Source organism: Larus michahellis, chromosome 1 (assembly GCF_964199755.1).
Source record: "Larus michahellis chromosome 1, bLarMic1.1, whole genome shotgun sequence".
NCBI lineage: Eukaryota > Metazoa > Chordata > Aves > Charadriiformes > Laridae > Larus > Larus michahellis.
Window position 1 is genome coordinate 88,138,351 of NC_133896.1, and position 19,603 is coordinate 88,157,953.

The following is a 19,603-nucleotide window of genomic DNA, read 5'->3' on the forward strand; positions in this document are numbered from 1 at the left end:
AAACCAAAACGAACTCTGGCAAGTTAAATGTAAAACTTAACAACACAGACCAAAAAAAGTTTAAGGATCTCTAAAGTAAAGACATAAAATTTGTATTCACTTCTGCACACCTGAACAGCAGCTAGTCTGAAAAAGAAGCCTGTAAGAAATGAAATTTCTAAGAGCAGCAGTCAGAAGAAATCAGGTCATTGCAAACAGATTTAAAAAGTTTTCTTTGTGTTCACGGTGGAGGAGAGTAAGGATGTTTCCAAACCAGAATTCTTTATTATGTGGAACATATTGGTAAATGTCTCAAGCCCTTATGTTGATTATAGAGATTACAGAACAGCATAACAAAATGGACAGTAACAAGTTGCCAAGAATGAATGGTCCGCTTTGAAGGGAAATAAATAATGACGTCCCACAAGCCCTTGCCCTAGGTAAAATGCTATTCAACATACTGAAAAAGGAGGTAAATATTGTGATCATATACTTTACTGATCATATTAACTTACCTGTGTAGTAAAAAGATGGTGAGAAGAGCTGCACGAGAACTTAGTGATAACTGAGTGATGGGGGGACAAAATGGTAGGTTAAATTTGGTACAAAAAACCCCAAAACAACACATACAAAAAAACCTCTACAAACCCCACAGCCCTAATTTTAGATATATTTTAGTGGCCCTGAACTAGCTGATACCACTGAAGAAAAAGATCTCGAGTTATAGTATAGAGTTCTATGAAAATGCATCTCAGTGCTCATCAATGGCCAAGAAAACAAAACAGATGGTGGGAATACATGGAAATATACATATATACACTATGGAAAATATGGAATAAAACAAAAAATGTCATTATTACATAATCTTCTGACCCCCTCATCTCAAAAGGGTTACATAGTAAAATTTTTAAAAGTACAGAAATGGGTAACAAGGACTGAGAAATCTATGTGACATTTTTTTAATGAGGAATAACTGAATCAATTAAGGATTCTTCAGCCTAGAAAAGGGGAAGATTAAACAGTGATGTGACAGAGGTGTAAAAACTGTGAAGAATATACGGAACAGCTGTTCACCTTTTAAAAATATTTTCATAAAAAGATTAACAAGCACCAAAAGAAGCTTAAAGATGTCAGGTTCAAAACCAAACAAACAAGTATGGAGTCTGCAACAATACATCCTGGATGCTAAATTTATGTGGATTCAAAAAGTTTAAGACTTTTCTATGACAGTTACTAAATGTAATAACACCCGCCTATAGCTCTGGAAGTCCCTGAGACAGTTTGCTGGAAACTAATACTCCTCCATCAAAGAGAGGACGATGACTTAGTTGGATGCTTATTCTGTCACATTTCTTAGTCCCTCTTTAGGGAAAGGAATGGAAGAAGGGTAACCATACACAGAATTTCAAACTCATTCTCTCACACCAATTACTATAATTTCAAAGACTTAACTATGCACTTTGCACTACGTCACAAATAGACTGAAAAATTGTATCTCATTTACGCATATAATAAGCTAGTTCATGTTCCAATGAAACACAAAAAGATTTATACCAATCCAGTTTAAACATTAAAGAACTACAAACATATCCAATACCACTGATTGCCATAAGAATCTTTTACACTAAGAATTTCCTTGGGTCAGATGTTTGCTCCAGATTTAGGATGGAGAAATTCCTCACAGCAGTGAGCAAGGTCACTTAACATTCGTTGATCACTTCTACAACAGCTAGAGTAATTTTGTAATTTCTTTTCCTGAATGTAATCACCATTATCCTGCTCAACATCATCATGGACTTGCATTTTTCTAAGGTGCGTGTGAATTCTATCAATACCACTTTCACCCTTTCCCTGCCAGTTTACGTTAATCTGTAGATCCAATTTTCTTTTTTGCAACATGAATCTGGCTTACAGCAAAACTAAAAGCAAATACAATTATATGAGTGAAATTTTATTATGAGGTATAGACAGTGACCTGCTCATGAAGGTTAATATTTGCCTTTTCGCTGTAGAAATAATACCTTTGATGTTTAATACATGATGTTTAATATGCAATGGTACAGAAGTAGAAACTTTGAAAATTAAAAGCAAATAGATACTGTTAAAACGATGTCCCAGATGTAATTCAGGAAGTATACAGCAACATTAGATTAAAGCAGATGATAGAATGAATAGACTAGGCAGGGAATAACCATTAGACTTGGGACTATAAACTAGGCAAATTTTGCTGTCATTAACATCCATGGATTTAATAGTATTAGAAACTATTTTTTTAATGTCTCTATAAAAAGATCAATCTCATGCTAGCCTGTCTTCAGAGGAGGAAATAGAAGTTCAGCTGTAACATAACATACAATATTCAAAGCAATATAGCTTAGTATGAAAATGCCTCTAATATGAAATTACTTACCTTCAGTAGTCCTTCTAGTACTAAGTGAAAAGCTTTTGGGCATACACTATATGAAATTATTAAAAATATGAGGAAAAAATCCCAAGAAAAAGTAGAATACCGGACTCAGTTCAACCACTATAACTTCTTTTTTAAACTGAAAATATATAACTTTTCTCAGATTATTAATCCAAGGTAAGTATCAGTAGCGCAGAAAACTATGATACAAGCAAAATTTAAAACAAAAATTTAAACATAATAGGTACTGATCATCATTTTCCTCCCTGAAATCGGATCCTAGCACGTACATTTTACCCAAATTACTTCAGTGACGCTCCATGAAGACCATTTAACACATTGACAATTTTGCAGTACCTGCATCTAATTAATTAGGTTAATTGTAGGGACAGTAAAAGGAACTGATCAGCATTAGGAATTTTTTATGCAGTACTCACAGTTTTTGATAAAGTTATTTTTAAAAATAAGTGGAAAAGAAACATTTTTTTTTTAATAAAGAGATAGTTGCTAGCCCTCTACTCACAACAGCTGTAATTTGTACTTATTCCAATTAGCTGTCCATATCCTCACATGGAAGATACTGTCTTTTTCACTGCCGTATGTAATTATCTACAAACACCACAAAGAAAATATGACCTCAGTAATGGAAACCAACAAAGATTTTAATACAGCATGTACAATCAGTTAATGCTCTTTTAATACAACTTGACTACTTATTTCAATATTCAGCAGTAAAATTTAAGAATGGGACATTTCAAAAGCTGGAGATACCAGTCCACATCTTGTTATAGAGCCATACAGGTTTAAGAAGTTCCTGCATCTCAACACTTTATTATCACCTACGCAATTGAGATATACCTACTGAAAACGTGGTTTGTTTCAGTGCAAAATAAAAGAAGTTGGTATAAAATATCAACAACAATTAATCAGATCTTTTTCACATTACATTAAGGATGTTCCCTACAATTTGGTTGTGCTTCTTTTTTAACACGTAAATAAGTTTCAGTTTTTGTATTCTGAAACAACAGCTAGAATGTAGCATGGCTGATTTTGCAATTATGACTGATGACGCAGAAAATTTTCCAGGGAATTTAGTGATGCCTGATCCTACCCAATTATTGAATTGTCAGAGTCTTCTTATTTGAATTTTTATCTAAAGGCTTATTCGGAGTATAACTGAGAAACCTATCCTTTTTGTAACTTCATACAGAAAGTTTTCCAGGAAGTGAATAGGTATATACAAAAAGGCTTTAGTCACATAGTCCTTCCTTAAGGAAGCTCAAATGTCACCTGACTAGGTCCAGCATATTTTAGTTAAACTCTACAGCTGTTGTAAAGTCTGTAAACACATACTCACACAGGTTGGACAAATGAAGACAATTTCATGGACTTTTTAATACTTTCTTTATTAATTTTTTCTGTCAGGTAATTAAAACTTTGTGTTAAAGAGAAGAAAAAAGTCAGTGCCTGAGATATTCAACACAGATCAAATCCAACTTTAGTTAAATGAAAACTACTATAGATAGACTACTGTTTTATCCTCCCACCCCACTTGATAGCCTTTCTATTCTGAGATGAGTACCTGCACTTCTGAGATTGTCAATTTAATACAGTATTTGGTAGTATTACAAAGACATCCAGCCATGTGTGAATCCTGGCCTGACAAATAAATGGATTTCCAAGTACCTATCACATTAGAATCTCTTGAATACCATCCCTTTTTACTTCTCTGTAATCTGGTTCATCATTAACGGTGCAAGTGAGATCCTCTCTCAGCTCTATCTTCCAACTTTTCTGAATAGCACATTCCTCAGTTCCTGTATTCCAGACACACTGCTTTACTACCTAGTTTCTGTCTATACTGCAATTAGTTCCAGTTGTATTAATATACTAAAATAGGGACATACCTTTTTGCTATGGGTTATCCTGTCCCAAGACACTTCTTTACCTATTTTTATATTCTCCTTACTTGATTCTCTTCCTCCTCTCCATCTAGAGGGATTAACACAATGGTCTTTTCCAAACTCTTGTTGTTATTACCTGGTTCAAAATGGTAATTAGTCTAATCAGCCTGATCCCACAGGGCCACTATTTCAGCTGAGCAAACAGACCTATTTGAAGAATCCCCTTTCAAGGAATGCAAACAGATCTGTTTGAACAGTCCCCTTTCAAGGAATGCTTCCTTCAAACATTTCAAAATCCTCCTAATAGTATCTATATTGAGAACCATGCATTATTGATTACTTTCACAATGATGAGAATAAGTCATTAGAGTTTACCTCAGCCTCAGTTTCTTTAAATATCTTTCCTACTTAGCCTGGTGTAGTCTTCTTCAACCTGTTTCACCAGAATTCAAAGTTGTCACTATCCTGATACAAAGAACAATTAGCAGACTCCATGCCAATATCACGAGGATGTTTTTTACGCCCAGTTCGCATACTAGATTCTGGCAAGCTACACATACTTATTTCAAGATCTATCGTCATAAATGGCCTCTCTATTTTTACTAAGGGTTCACAATCTTAGAGGTCTTGGATGTTTAGCTGAATCTCTCATTCTTCCTTCTGTTTTAAATCATTAAGTCTTCTAACCCTTTTTCCAGTCCTCGGTATGTTGTCTCCTTCCCTTCTAGATTTACTTTTATGGTTATCTCCACCACCCATTTCTCTTGTGCTTTTAGTTTCTTACATTGCTGCTTCATATTTTCTTTCCGTGGGTTTCACTTGCCTATTTTTCAAATATCATTGACTGTCTCTTCCATTGCTAAGTCAAATCTGTAACTATAAAGACAGGAAGCAAACTGTTTCCCTGAATTACCCTGCACAAGCTGAGATTTTTCTCCTTGATTTTGTTTGGTACATGCCTGCTTTTTCCCCCCTCTTCCATCACATCTGTAAACTCTTCCTCTTGTCTCCCTCTTCTTCAGAGGCACACTACCCTTAAATTTTCTCTGTTATTTCTAACAAGTGATGGTGTACGTAGGAAGACTTTCCCCTCATACTTTTTGTCCACTTAAAATAACACACATTCCATTTTTGTGTCATACCTTGATGCTAAAATCACCTTGGTAAATATCGAAATCTTCTTATTCCTAATATTCAAGAAATAAAGGCAGTATTTCTGACCAACTTGTCCATTTTGTGTCTGGCTGCTTTTTTTGCTTTTAAAAACCAAAACCAAACAAAACAAAAACACAAACAAACAAAACCAAAACTTTCTACCTAGGCCATTTTTATTCCCTCACATAGAATCTGCTAAGTGTGCATCACTTGTGATCAGGCAGCATTCCCCTCTGACCAAGTTGCATAAAGTAGCATTGTATTTTAAATTGTGATTCCTTCCCAGAAATCGATTTCTAAAGCCATGGATAATGTAAATATTACAGTTAAGCCTGAGACACAGTAGTCAAACAACCTACTACTAAATTAGTACTTTTTAGAAAAACAACCAAGTTTAAAAATTATTACAATGTTTTTCTCTTCTTCGAACAGATGTGGCCTAGCAGACTGTCCTTTAGTTTGAGTGCACTGTTTGAACAGGGTAGGGAACAGATAAAAATAATAAAACGTGGGATTACTCAATTAAAAATTTTAATATGTCTACATACTTCTGTATATTTCAGGTTGATTATCCAGAATGTCATCGGCTGGTTGTATTAAACTGTGCGTAATACTGGCTTGTTGGAAAATTTGAATATGCTTCTTCTTTAAGATAAATGTTCCTAGCAATAAATTAAAAAAATGCAGTTAGTAAGTGTTTTCTTATTATAATATAGAAGTAACCTGAGACACCGGAAGATGTAATGCATAAACACTCATAAATGCTCATAAAATTCAGAATTATTAGAAATGGAATTTCATTTAATTAGATATTTTTTCTCCAAAATGTATGCCATGTCCCAAAATAGCAAATTTTTTTTCATCCTAAAATAAACTTTCAAAAATCTCACAGTGAAAAACTAGATCAACACAATTCTGAATTTTTGCTTTCCTAATAGGAAAGCATCAGGCACTTGAAATTCTTTTGCAAAATATATGTATGCATGCATGCATGATGAAAAAAAAGAAAAAAAAAGACTGGAAGAATAGAACACTGAATGACTTAGTTTGATTATTTTTTTCCCTTCACATATTATCTTTGTCCTTTCCCATTAGAGCAGACAAAAGACCTGTCCACCAAGACACATCCGCTAATTAGCTAAAGTATCACCTACTTTTGTCATACATAATGGAAAAGCTCCATTTGTGCCATTAGCTTAACCCTGAGCTATCAGAAACTGACAGTTCTACTGGTATCCATCCTTTTTTGTTTCAGAAAACTAAGGTAAATTAAAGAAACATGTACTGTTTTACACCTGATAATAAAATAAAATAGTTAATTATATTTATTCTCCGTTTTGCTATCTATATAAACTATCTGTTGTCAGTGTAAAACTTTTAAGAATTCCAGCTACTAATTCATACATGTAAGTCAGTAACAATCATAACCTACTCTTTGAAGATGTTTAAATAGTACTGAAAAACATACTTAAGCTGAATTGTTGATTTTTTTAACAGTATAAACTTGTAACAAGTGTATTAAAAAAGTAATAAACAATACAAGTAAAAAAGCTCTTTGACAGCCAAGGTATTGTGTTAATGGTGAAGAGTTTTATTTGAAAAGAAGAAAACTCTTTTGGTACTTACTTTGATTTCTGCTCCTGAGATAGCTCTGCGTTTATGTTATCTAAAGCCTGGCGGCGTTCCCGATTCTGTCGTCGTTGATGCCTCTCTAAAACCAACTGTGCTCTTGCAACCTGTATACTTTGCCTGTCCCATTCAGCATCTCTTTGGCGTTCTTCCTCTTTTAGTCTCTATGAGAATGAAAAAATGCTTCATTTTCTCTTCATTCAAAGATGAAACAGTCTATATAAAGTCCCATTGGTAAATTCATCCAAACAAACTTGCTCGCCTTTATTGAACACTAGGGGAAGCATTTGAAATAGGGAGAAAAAGTAACCACTTCCAAACCAGGTAGGAGCCCACGCATTAGGCAGAGGTAAGATACTGCAGATGAGAAAGCTATCCTTTTCCAGGTAGCAAGACAGTCCTAACTCTGCACGGCTATCCTTTTCCAGGTAGCAAGACAGTCCTAACTCTGCACGAGGTATGAAAATTAGGATCTGCCGCCTGGCAGAAGTTAAGCAGTAGATTACTATTTCTTTCTGACATACTAGCTCTCTAAAAACACAGAGCAGCAAGACAGATTTTTTAATTTTATTTTTTTTTAAAGTTCTTGTTAGGAAGGGTTGTAACTTCTTGAGGTCAGAAGTTAGTAGTCATCATTATGACTTATAATACGGGTAACTGAGTGTAATAACTGAGCCATCAAGACCAGATAAGTAAATCCAAACCGTTTTTTTCCTCTACTCCATTATATTGTACCTCACTTCCCTGACATCACATTTAACTCATTCAAGAAACCAAGCCTGAAAAAACCCTCACTTTTCTCAATGGGGTTCATTTTCTGCTAGCTTAACTACTTGAATGTGTTCACTTCAGGGTCATAAGAGAGACGGGAAAACGACAGTTCTACCTTCAGCTTTAATAACAGCAGTAGGTAAGACATGGTGTAGCAAAAGGTATTGTAGAGAATAAAAAATAAAATTGAACAGCTATTCATTAGCTGTTATGAATCCAGCCTCTACGCTGAACGAGGTAAGTAGCTTCCTACTTCACAATACCTAGGCCTGCACACTTGTGACTGCATAGGAAGGGTAGATTTCTTCATTTTGACTGCCTACTTCCATACACCTTTTGACCGTTATTGACATTTAGTTTTTCTATTGTCATTTCATCCCAGAGCATGGCTCATATTTGTGTGGTATGATAGAAAGGAAATTCCGTTGCATTCATGAACTCTTAAGACTACAAAATATGCATAAGTAGCATCACTGGACCTGCTCTGTTTGTCTTGCTCGAGTACCCTTGAGCATAAGAACAATACTCTGGCCTGCCCTGCTCTCACCCTCAGCTCCTGGCTCTTCTTCCCCTGTGGAGCAGCCCACTCCTGCTCATCCCTTGCAGGAACTGCTCATGCAGTCCCAAGTCCTAAACTGTACCATGAAGCCTGGCTCTCAGGCAGTGCAGGACCTTGCTCCCCAGCTGGGCCAGTCCCCTTGGCCCTGGGCTCCACAGCAACCTTCTTCCCAGTCCAACCCCAGGGCTCCAGCCTGCTCCTGCTGCTCCATGACATTTCCCAGCTGCTTCAGAGACACTGTGTTCAGTTTGATTAATTAAAGTTTGGGTAAAATTCAGGTCAACAGAAAACAGTCTCACAATGGGACAGGCAGGGCAAACAATATTTTCTTCTACAAACTATAATATTATGAAAACCAGGAATACAGAATATGCACAGAAGCTGAAATACCAGTTTCTCCAGAACTTGTTGCTGTTGAGAGTAACGGATTGCCATCAGCTGATCCTGATTCATTCCCTTCCATCGATCTGTGATCACACGATGTCTACCAAAGGAACTGACTGCTTGTTCAGGGTTTTCGGAAAGTAAGTCTCCTTGAAGAAGGCTGGAAATTTCATCCATGTCATCCTTCATTTTTTGATACTTTTCCAACTTCTTTCTCTCAGCTATTTCAGCAGCCTAAATTCAGTGAAAGCAGGGAACCGATAATTTTTCCAAGAGAAAATATTAACTAAGGGATGCAACAAAGTTAGCGCATCACAATAGATTTCTTTCCAACTTGCATACAGTTGTCAACAGCATGACATAGGAATACTGTGATCATGGTCCTATTGACTAAGATTTAATATCTAACTGAATACCTTTCTTTAACTTTGTCATATCAGATACAGCAGGTAGTTTGGGGAAAAATAATTTTTTTTATAAGAAAAGCCAGAATTAAATAAAAATAATTTCACATTTATCCACAAGCAAATACCAGTTGATATTTGGAGGCCAGACACAACATGGAAGAAATTTATGATATAAATTTACAATCTTGAATCACTAGCCTTGGTATATATTACATATGAAATCTACGTAGAGAGCATAGTTAAGCAAACAAACAAACAGATAGGAGATGCCTACGTTAAGCCTGAAGATGCAGCCTTGAATCTGTTCCCTTTGCTGATACAAAATGCAAACTTGAATCATATTATGTGAACATATCTGTAGTATTAGAAATCATAATTTGCATTTCCTATGGAAACCACGGTTCCTAATGTCCACTATAAGGTCATAGTCTCCTATTCAGAGGAAATTTTCCCCTTACAAAACTTCCAAAAGCAAATATGATGATTTTATTTTAAAGTAATTACCTTCCAAAAAAGAATTAGACTAAGTAAACTTATTTGGAGAAAATGATAATGCTATACATCATCCAGTTCTAATCCTGTCTCATTCTTCCATAATGCGTAAACTGAACCATCTGGAACAATGCACAGTGCCAGCTTCCATCTGGACAGAGGATAGGTAATGTCCTTCTTGCTAGGGCACAAAGAGCACAGGTTGCCAGACCTGTCCCTTGCATATGTAGCTTTACACATATATCTTGACTGCAACAGATCAATGGATACTTATCTCTCCGGTTTGTCCAAGATTGTCTCATGCTCTGTTCAAAAATGACTGGCTTGAGAATATTCACTTTGCAAGTTAAGTAGAACAGCTCTTTACTTTTCTTGCCGATTTTCTTAAATCTAACAAGCCTATAAATATGAGGTCATTAACTTAGAGATCCTCTGTAATCACAGCCTCTCATTTTCTTAACATTATCTACAAAGTATCTTGGAAAGGATTCAAGTCCTGTGCTATATAAAATGAGAAGAAACTTTCTTTCTGATTTCAAGAACACAATCAGTCTGTCTACCGCTGTACTGCTAAACTGTGCATTCCCAAGTGTTATTATCCTTGCTGAAGAACCTCTTTCTGCAACAGTAAGATTCTGCTATGGAATCACAATCACACCAAAAGAAGCAAAAAATGTATATTCTAGTCAGGACTCTGGGTAGCCTTCATTTCTGTTACCTGGCTGGCAAATTAAAGTGATTGCTACTTATGTATGAATGATTTCAGAAGGAACAACTGACAGTTCAAGCTAGTAGTAAAGGTCTTCTCTCATACCAAAGACAAAAGCAATGTTGGTATTCCTGGTTAACGCATACTAAGGTGAGAGAAAATCTGAGCGTTAATTAAAAAAAGCACCAGTTTTCTAGAAACTACACACACTTAAAATGCTTACAGTACAGGACCCTTCACCACTGGGAAATATGGTACCACATAATCAGTTAATTGTCCTGCTAATTAATTCCATAAGAACAAAAAGAACCCTTAGCAATAAGCTTGTCAGCAATAAAGTCATTAGTAAGCAGAGGAAGCTGAACCACTGTCACAGGGGGCGGCAACATCAAACCCTGTAATGAAGACAGGCTGTGATGAACTGAGATATCCTACTTTCAGTCATCTGCTGGAATTCTTTACCAATTGACTAGCAGATTGACCAAAAAACATTTCTCCTGGAGTACATTACTTACTGGGTTTTATGTTTGCGGTTTTTTTGTTTGGGTTGTTTTTTTTTTAAAAAAAGAATAATCTTTTTTTTACATTCCCTAAAAATACTGGCAACCTTAAGGATTACAGATGATGGCCACAGAGATAATGATTGATCCAAAATTAAATTCTAGGAAATTTCTTCCTCTCTGACCATGTATTTCCATATTATACTTTATCCAAACTACTGTAACTGTGGGTTGCCTTAGAAAGGGTGGGTTTGCTTTCTCCCTTCCTTTACTGCTATCTCAGACTGCGCATTCACTCCTCTCAGTCACATTTATCAGTCTCTCATTCTAGACCAGAATTCATTTTCTTTTGGATTTGAGAAATGATCTAACACATCCTGAAGCTTTGTGATCATTAGATTTCTGCACAGCAGAAAAAGTGGAATGAAACGTAGGGAACAAGAAAAAGCTCTTTTGGCAGTCACTGACAGGTAGAGCAGATGTGGGTAGAGAAAAACGCAGTGTCAGACTGCACCCTCAAGTGGTTAAGGTCTTCAAACTGGCTACTCAGAATGCTGAAACTGCTGAAGACTTCTGTTTGATGCATCTGAGGTCAGATCAAGAGATTTCTTCTGTGAAGTTCATCCTTAGGCTGAATGCCCTAGTTTTCTCTCTTGGGAAAGAGATGTACAGAAAATGCCTCTGTAACATGGCTTTCTCTTAAAGACAAGAACACTGAAAGGACAGGCGACCTGAAATCTCTGGGTAGCATCTTTAATACAGAAAAGCAGCAACTGTGCCAGCACATCATTTCAGGGAAAAAGAAGAGATTTTCTCAACCATTCAGCAAATTAAGGAAATGCTGAAAACAGTATTGTGGTCTTAACTAACTATGTTAGGAAGAAAGACAAAGAGCTGCAAGCTGTAACTCAAATCTATACAACACAGCAAGGGACAGCAGAAAATAAGAGGAGACTGTTGCCCCAATCTCCATTATCATGGCCTTACGTTAGAAAAAGCAAAGAGCAAGTCTTTTTTTGATATTTACTATGCACGCAAGGCAAATAGAATGTATATGCCCAAACATTAAAAACCACAAAACCATCCCATTCCCAAACCCTGTCACAAAATCAGGAATTTTTACATGGAATCAATTGGTATGACAACAATTATTTGGGATACTACCACTACCCTAAGTGCACCAGCCATTTAGGGTACTTTTGTGGCTATTCATATAAAATATGGTTCAACATCCATGACTTCAAGAAGTAAAAGCCTTTTCAATTACCTTGGGCTATCTATAAACAAAATTATACACCAAATGTACCTTGAAATGCTCAAGCAACACTTACAAAAAGATCTGCATGCTTACATACTTAAAGCAAAAGATACCATACTTGATGTAGGTAATTTAAATGTGACTTATTTTGATGTGATTTAATAAATTTAAGCTAATTCACTCCAAATATAGTTTAACCAAACTAACAGCATCCATCTTGTCCTTTGAGCTGTAAGTACAAGCTGAACGGAAAAAAAAATCTGTACCGTAAGATAAAGGGCTGGAGCATGACAGATAATGGTACTAAGACAGATAAAGGTTCATATCACGTTTCAATAGGTTCCAAAGCACGCTTGCTAAACAACCAAGAGACAGGTACACAAATACCAAGGAAGTAGTCAAAGTGCCAAAACCAGTGGTTCTGGGGAATTAACATAAGCAATAAAGACAAAAAGCTACTGGCAGTAATGTGCCCACACAAGCAAAAAGAAAAGCAGGCGGACACAGATAAGATTGTCCAGTGACTGATATAAAACCAGAAGGAAGCATAGGAGGCTTTTGCTGTACCCTGATTGACAGACTACAAGTCCTTGAGAGACTGGAGAGTTGTTGCTGCCCTCTAGTCAGCAAGCTGAGAACCAGGAGGGAGATCTTTGACAGAGGGTAACTCATAGAGAACAGCTAGATCCTTGCAGAGGACAAAGTGAATAAATTCTATCTTCCAATTAATGAAACAACTTTGGAAGTTAGCTGCTAAGAAACCTCTGTGAAAACATCATTCGTCATTACTCATTGTACTTTTGCTCATCTTGTTTTCCTTCTGTGACTCCACTTTTTTTAAAAACAAACCATCAAACCCTACATTAATTTACCTGGGTTCTATTGAAATCTTTAGTAGCTGCACAAACAGCACGCCTGTTTTCTTCTTCTTTTCGTTGTTGCTCCATAGTCTTTTGGTCAAGTGCAATCCTATTCTTGTCATAAAGATCATCTAAAGTAGATTAAAATGAAATTTAGTCAATATTCATGGGCATGATGTGCCATGTGAGTAAGACACTATAAAACAGAGAGAGACAGAGGAGCTACAGATACAGTAGGCTGAATTACATAACTATTTCCAAATCCTACCACCAAAGCTTTACATCTAGGAATCTCAGGTGACTCATGAAATCAGTTTATTAGGTAACCAATCTTCTCTTAACAGTTAAAGTTAAAATGAAAGAGTATGTTAAAGCCTGTTATGCAGAAAAAAATGTTTCATGACAAGTTAAAGGAAAATCAGCATTATTTTTTCTGCTCTGGAACAGTAAAGATTGGACAATTTGGTCTGATGAAGTAAAACATACCATCTACCATGCAAAACATGGATGGTTTTTCAGAATGCTCTGATACTTCATTTGAGGCGTAAAACAGAAATGAAATCATCATGTTATTAAATACAGATTTATTAAGTGACATATTGAATACATTAAAGCTTGTGAAGTGAAAACTGCTGCAGGTTTTTTTCGACTAAAAGCCAAATGCTGAATATACTAAAATACTGCTATGTCAGACTCTGACACAATAGGCTACACCAGAGTTTTGTCAGATACACCAGAATTTCAGAAAAAGCAGATTAAAACTATGTTATCTTCTTTTGTTACCTGCAACTTTTTGATCAGCTAATGCATTCTTCCAGTCTCTCTGTTGCTGAAGAGACCACTCTCTTAACTGCTCCTTTTGAAATTTCATCCTCTGATTATAGTTTAAGTCTTCGCCCATAAACTTCTGCAAGCCAGATACAGTACATCGAGGATCATCATCTGAAAGTCGAGCAGGTTTATCCTTCTTTAGGGCTTGCGGATCAGACAGGTCAAATTCACGTCTTGTTTCTGGCTTCTGAAAATTCTTCTGAAATTCAGTGATAGCCTTATTTATGTTTCTGATATCATTTTTCTGTCGTTCTTCTAACATACACATTATCTTGTCATTTTGCTTCATTTCATTAGCTACAGAAAAATGAACGCAATGAAAATACACTTCTTAGAAGTGCACATGTATCATAGAAGTGCATATGTAAGATGGAAAATAAAACTTTGAAGAGGAATAAATAGCATATAAGTCTTCAAACTTTTATACTTTAGGAAAGAGTATTTTATCTATGAGTATCAGCCCAGGAAACACTCTAATGTTAATAATATTTACTTATAAAATACTTTCAGTTTTTTAGGAATCAATTATCTTATTAATGTTACTATGAAATATATGCATGTGAAACAAAAGCAATAATAAATACTTGTAAAACTATGAGGTTTCATTTGATTAAAACTTGCAGTAGCACATGAAGTGTACTGTATACTAATTCTTCCCATTTACTTTTAGTTTACAAGTGAAATACATTAAGTTGCTTATTAAGAAAAAAAATATTGGGCTCCCAATGAAATGAATATAGATAGTTGTTTCATAGTTCCAATAATTTTTCTAACCATAGCACTAAACGAACTGAGTGGCACAAACAGTTTGTGAAGAACTTAATAGCTCTTGTCCATTTAATCAAAATGCTGTAATTGATTTAGTTTTAAAGAGAAATAAACAATCAACAACAAAAAAACCCATCCAAAACTCGCCATTCTTGCCATTTAAATATAATTCACAAGAAAACGTCATTTGCTCTGCTGCCAGACTACACATTGCTTCTGGCAGTTTCCTAGGAGTCAAAGTCTGACAGGTAATCTGCCAGGGAAATCACAAGCAGACGCAGAAGCACAGCATGGAAGTTGGCAGCTCCATTCCAGCTCTTCTTGAAACCCACAGAGCGCTGAGTCTGTAGGACCTTTTCACATGATACCACAGGAAAGCATTCCTAACACAGAGGGCCACAAAGGGTTTTGAGGTCGGGGGACACGGCTCAAATATTTGTGTGGCTATGTGTTCTGATTCGGCAGTGGCTCTTACTTACTGCCCTGTTGTACATGACTTATGCCTGGAGCAATAATAATCCATAGAGGATTCTATAGATCTAGATATTCTATAGAAGAATGACTGGACAGAACATGGGCTTACTCTACAAGAAAGCAATCAAACAAATTTGCGACTACTATTCTGAAAAGAACAGCATTAAGTAATTAAGTTTTTTTTAAATGCTCCCTTATCTTCAGGTCTCTGAACAATGCTATTCATCAACACTTATTAGAAGAAAACACTGAAAATTCTGGCCTATTAGGAAACGTATACCAATTTAATCATCTCAATATAAATCTTCAGATACTGAGGGAAACAGATACTGTACCAATGCAAATGTATGAGCATAAATAAGACTACATATTATGGTATTTGGTTTGTATGTCTGAATTTAGAGAAAAGCCTTTAATTGTACTTTTATATATATATATATAAATACATATATATATATCTTGACGGATAGATTTATATAGATAGAGATATATAGCAAGACTCAAGGAGACAGGCTCCATTTGGAAATAAATATGGCAGTTTTAAGTACTTGAAGAGAAAAAGCAAGCAGGAAACATGGTAAATTACATTTAACTCTTCACAGAAATATCAAAGTATCTATGAATATACCAAGTTCTTCATTTCGTGCTTTTTCAGCTGCTTCTTGAATTTTCCTGTCCTTGACCTGGGTATCCAGTGCATCTTTATCAACCTATTAAAGTGAAAAAAAAGCAGCTCTTTAAGAGATACTATGTTTGAATGATTAAAAACAGGCATTGTCAAGCTGCATTGATTCACAGTTGTATGAGATAGATATAAAACCACTACCAACAGAATATATATACATCTCTATTTAATGTAGGCAATATAAAAAGAAAATCCAGAAACAGCAAAATTCTTATTTGTTTGCTTTCTTTTAATAATCATAGATATATTCTTCTACCGAATCAGAACAAAACACAACATTTACATGATATTTAGAGCTATAAATGTAAACATTTTAAGCTGCATTATACAGAACATGTTTGCACCATCATATCTGGCATTTTTACTTAGTTTTGGTGGGTTTTTTTTTTGCTTTCATTTATAAAGTGGGTAAGTATTTTGACAGTCAAGATGACGGGAAGTTGTAACAATTCAGATTTGAAAAAAATACAGATTGTTCACTATAAGTACATTGAAGAAATAACAGGGAACAGAAAGAAATTTTCCAGTCCTATCTGATAGAGTGTGAGATTCACCTGTTTGACCAAATGCAATATTCAGTGCCACTTGAGATACATGCGGACATCTACAATCAGCTGACGGATACAATCCGTAATAGTCACATCCCTGGAGAGGGGTAGCTGAGCAAGGCATAATAGCAGCCACCTACATTTTAGGCAAAAGAATCGGGTCCCGTATTTGTCTACAGAAGGTGGCAAATTAATAGTCAGAAACATGGATTTTATTTCTTCTTTTTTGTTTCACTGGTCAAGTCACTTAATGTCTTTGAAAGATTTATCAAAAAACAATGAAAATTCTTTGAGAAACTGGTAAACTACTTTGATAGTCTTTGACTAAAAACTATTCAAGACAGAAAGACCTAAACAGATCATGGCTGAAAATACATGTTAATGCTGTAAAGGACTACTGACTATACCAATCAGGCAAAGAAGTACATCTGTAAGCAGGAGTGAAAGCATAAAAAATTCTATAGGGTATAATTGTCCAAAAACAATGGAGTTGTGGGCGTACATATCAACTCATTTAGAGGTCTCACTTGGGAAACCAAGCTTTCACTGTACTATAGGAAACCCTGTTAAGAGAAATTCAATATGACTCCATTAGTAACTTCTGGCAATAATACAGGTGAGTCATTGTGAGACTTGTGTGTGTAAATTCAGCTACACTATCAGCTCTCCCCCTTTTGAGCAGCTTTCACTTGACAAGAATAGATCCCTAAAACAACCATTCCTAGTCCCATTAAGCTACAGATTTAACTTTTAAGCATTAAAATAATAAATCCCTTACTATGAACAGTTTGAAGCAGCTGATTTTTAATCTACTTGTATTTATGTATAATAGTTCATATATAAATGGAAAGTAATTTTTCATTTGGACTACTCATCTGAACTCTTGGGAAATTACTGATTGACTGAGGATAAACTCTTAAAACTCTAAGTGAAGAGAGCGGTATCTTACTTTTCCATTACTCAGATGAGGAAACAGATACAGAAGTCAAAGTAATAATAAAACTAGTCAAGGAGAAAAAACAAAATCTCAGATCCTGTTCTGCTTTCCAGTCAGTATATTATCTCCATGTTTTTAAACTACTCAATTTAAAATTCAATCAAAAGGATTTGTGGTCTAAGTCAAATATTGCCTTGAATTTTTAATTTTGTTAGAGACAGCTGCTCAGCTAAACTGGTGAGAAAGACAGTGAGAAAGCAAAGAATCTAAATCCACATCAGAAATGCTGATGTAGTATATCTCTGTATAAATTTGTGACTCTTCATGCTTTGGACTTGGCCTAAGATCAAAGTAAAAGAATAGCCCCTTCTGTCAGCAGTCATTGTTCAGCCAAGCAATAAGGTACATCAAATGACGTGAATCAAAATATTTACTAAATTTCTCCAACGGGCTCTCCTTCATTTTAGATGTTTGTCTCATGTAAATGGACCTATCAAAACCTGTCTGATAGTTAGTTCTGCTAAAGTATTTGAGAAAGACCTTCAGACGGTGTAGTTCAGTATTGCTCAATAAAGTACATAGAGATATACCGATTTTCATTAGTTGAGAATTTCTATATTACATTGTCAGGAAAAATCAGACACATCAATTAATTCCATATACATAAACATGGCCTGATGGATCTGTCCTATTTTGCCTGATGCAAACTACGAACCAACTGCAGGATCCCTTTCAGCAATAAATCTCTCACAGCACCGATTCTAGCTTCTAGTGAGAAACAGATGAGGGAAGTATCTGCACCGCAGAAAGGTAAAAACCACTTATTTATTTACACCCCATTGCGTGAGCTGACTCCGCAAGGATTCTGGCTTACCCCAAAGCAAAGCACAGAATCACAGAATCGTTTTTGTTGATGATCTTGAAGTTGTCTCTTCCAAAGTCCAACCGTTAACCTAGCACTGCCAAAACACCAATAATCAATGTCGCTCAGCACTATGTCTACATGTCTTTTAAATACCTCCAGGGATGTTGATTCCACCACTTCCCTGGGCAGCCTGTTCCAATGCTTGGTAACCCTTTCTGTGAAGAAATTTTTCATTACATCCACTTTAAACCTCCCCTAGTGCAACTTGAGGCCATTTCCTCTTGTCCTATCATTTCGTACTTGGGAGAAGAGACCAACCACCACCTGGCTACAGCCTCCTTTCAGGTAGCTGTAGAGAGCAATAAGGTCTCCCCTCAGCCTCCTTTTCTCCAGGCTAAAGAACCCCAATTGCCTCAGCTGTTCCTCGTAAGACTTGTTCTCTAGGGCCCTCACCAGCTTAACTATTCTTCTTTGGAGATGCTCCAGTACCTCAAAGTCCCTCCTGTAGTGAGGGGCCCAAAACTCAACACAGTACTTGAGATGCAACCACGCCAGTGCCAAGTACAGCGGGACAATCACTTCCCTGGTCCTGCTGGCCACACTACATGCATACTACATTAAACTCCTACACAGACACTGAAACACAGGTCTTGATCTTTCCTTCCTATTAAGGAAAAATGAAATCTTGCCTTTGAACCCTATAGCATCGAGACACAAGTCCCCCTCGTGCTCTCTCACACACAAACAAACTCCAGCAACAGCTGCCAAAAATAAGTGTTGACAATACCCGGAGAATCTCAAGTCGCTTTCACCAGCACAACTTTTTCAAAGCGCCTCATCAGCCCTCTAAAAGACCCACCAGGGCGTTTTCTCCCGGTTTCCCGCCCTTACCCGGGACCGCGCGTGCTCGCAAGCACTTAGAAGGCGCTGAGGGGGCGCGCGCTCCCCGCAACAGCTGGGGCGGCTGCATCACCCCCCCTACCCCAGTCTGCCCCAGGGGTCCCCCCCGCTTTAGACCGGTCTCCTCAGGACGACATATCGCAGCAGGGTGGAGGGGGGGGTGTGGTGACGCCATCCCTTCCCACGCTGCGCCGGGGGCTTGGGCCGCGCCCTCACCCCGATGGTCCGGACTCGCGCGTTGAAGATGCGGCTCTGCCGCTGCAGCTCCCGCTGCCGCCGCCACTCCAGGGCGGCGGCCTCCTCCCGCAGCTCCCGCTGCAGCCCCGGCCAGCTCATGGCGCCGAGAAGGGCGACCGGGAGCGAAGCGCGGCCCGGCAGAAGCGCCCGCCGCCGGGGCAAACACAGCGGGTCGCCGTGGCAACGGGAGCCCCGCCCCCTCCCCGCTTCCCCCGCCCCCTCCGCGCGGAGGGGGTGGCCGGGCCGCGTGGCCAGGAGCGCGAGGCGGGCGGTCATTGCGGGTGTGGTGTTGCCGCCTGCTGAGGGGAGAGGCCGGGTTGGGGGGTCGAGGGCAAGCGGAGGGG

General features: G+C 37.3%; 1 protein-coding gene across 3 annotated transcripts; it reads right to left on the reverse strand.

Annotated features, from left to right (window-relative positions):
* Positions 1 to 3,975: 3,975 nt before the first annotated feature.
* On the reverse strand, positions 3,976 to 19,413 carry RIBC2 (RIB43A domain with coiled-coils 2). Of its 3 annotated transcripts, none has more exons than XM_074590453.1 (7): positions 19,239 to 19,413; positions 15,716 to 15,797; positions 13,798 to 14,142; positions 13,027 to 13,145; positions 8,795 to 9,022; positions 7,072 to 7,238; positions 3,976 to 6,107 (listed from the first exon to the last, which is right to left on the reverse strand). In XM_074590453.1, the coding sequence occupies exons 1-7, from the start codon at positions 19,356 to 19,358 to the stop codon at positions 6,026 to 6,028; spliced, it is 1,143 nt and encodes a 380-aa protein (XP_074446554.1). In that variant the 5' UTR covers positions 19,359 to 19,413; the 3' UTR covers positions 3,976 to 6,025. The 3 variants fall into 3 exon arrangements, with proteins under 3 accessions (XP_074446554.1, XP_074446563.1, XP_074446574.1); XM_074590462.1 differs by lacking the exon at positions 19,239 to 19,413 and adding an exon at positions 18,910 to 18,974; XM_074590473.1 differs by lacking the exon at positions 19,239 to 19,413 and adding an exon at positions 18,910 to 18,974 and having other exon boundaries at positions 15,674 to 15,797.
* Between the last annotated feature and the right edge of the window lie 190 nt (positions 19,414 to 19,603).

Excerpts from the sequence above, each read along its gene's own strand:
- RIBC2 (XM_074590453.1), bottom strand. The coding sequence starts at position 19,358 with ATGAGCTGGCCGGGGCTGCAGCGGGAGCTGCGGGAGGAGGCCGCCGCC. Across the intron at positions 15,798-19,238 it reads CGCGAGTCCGGACCATCGGG|GTTGATAAAGATGCACTGGA; the intron begins GTGAGGGCGCGG and ends TCACTTTAATAG. Across the intron at positions 9,023-13,026 it reads AAGATTTCAATAGAACCCAG|GCTGCTGAAATAGCTGAGAG; the intron begins GTAAATTAATGT and ends CACTGAATTTAG.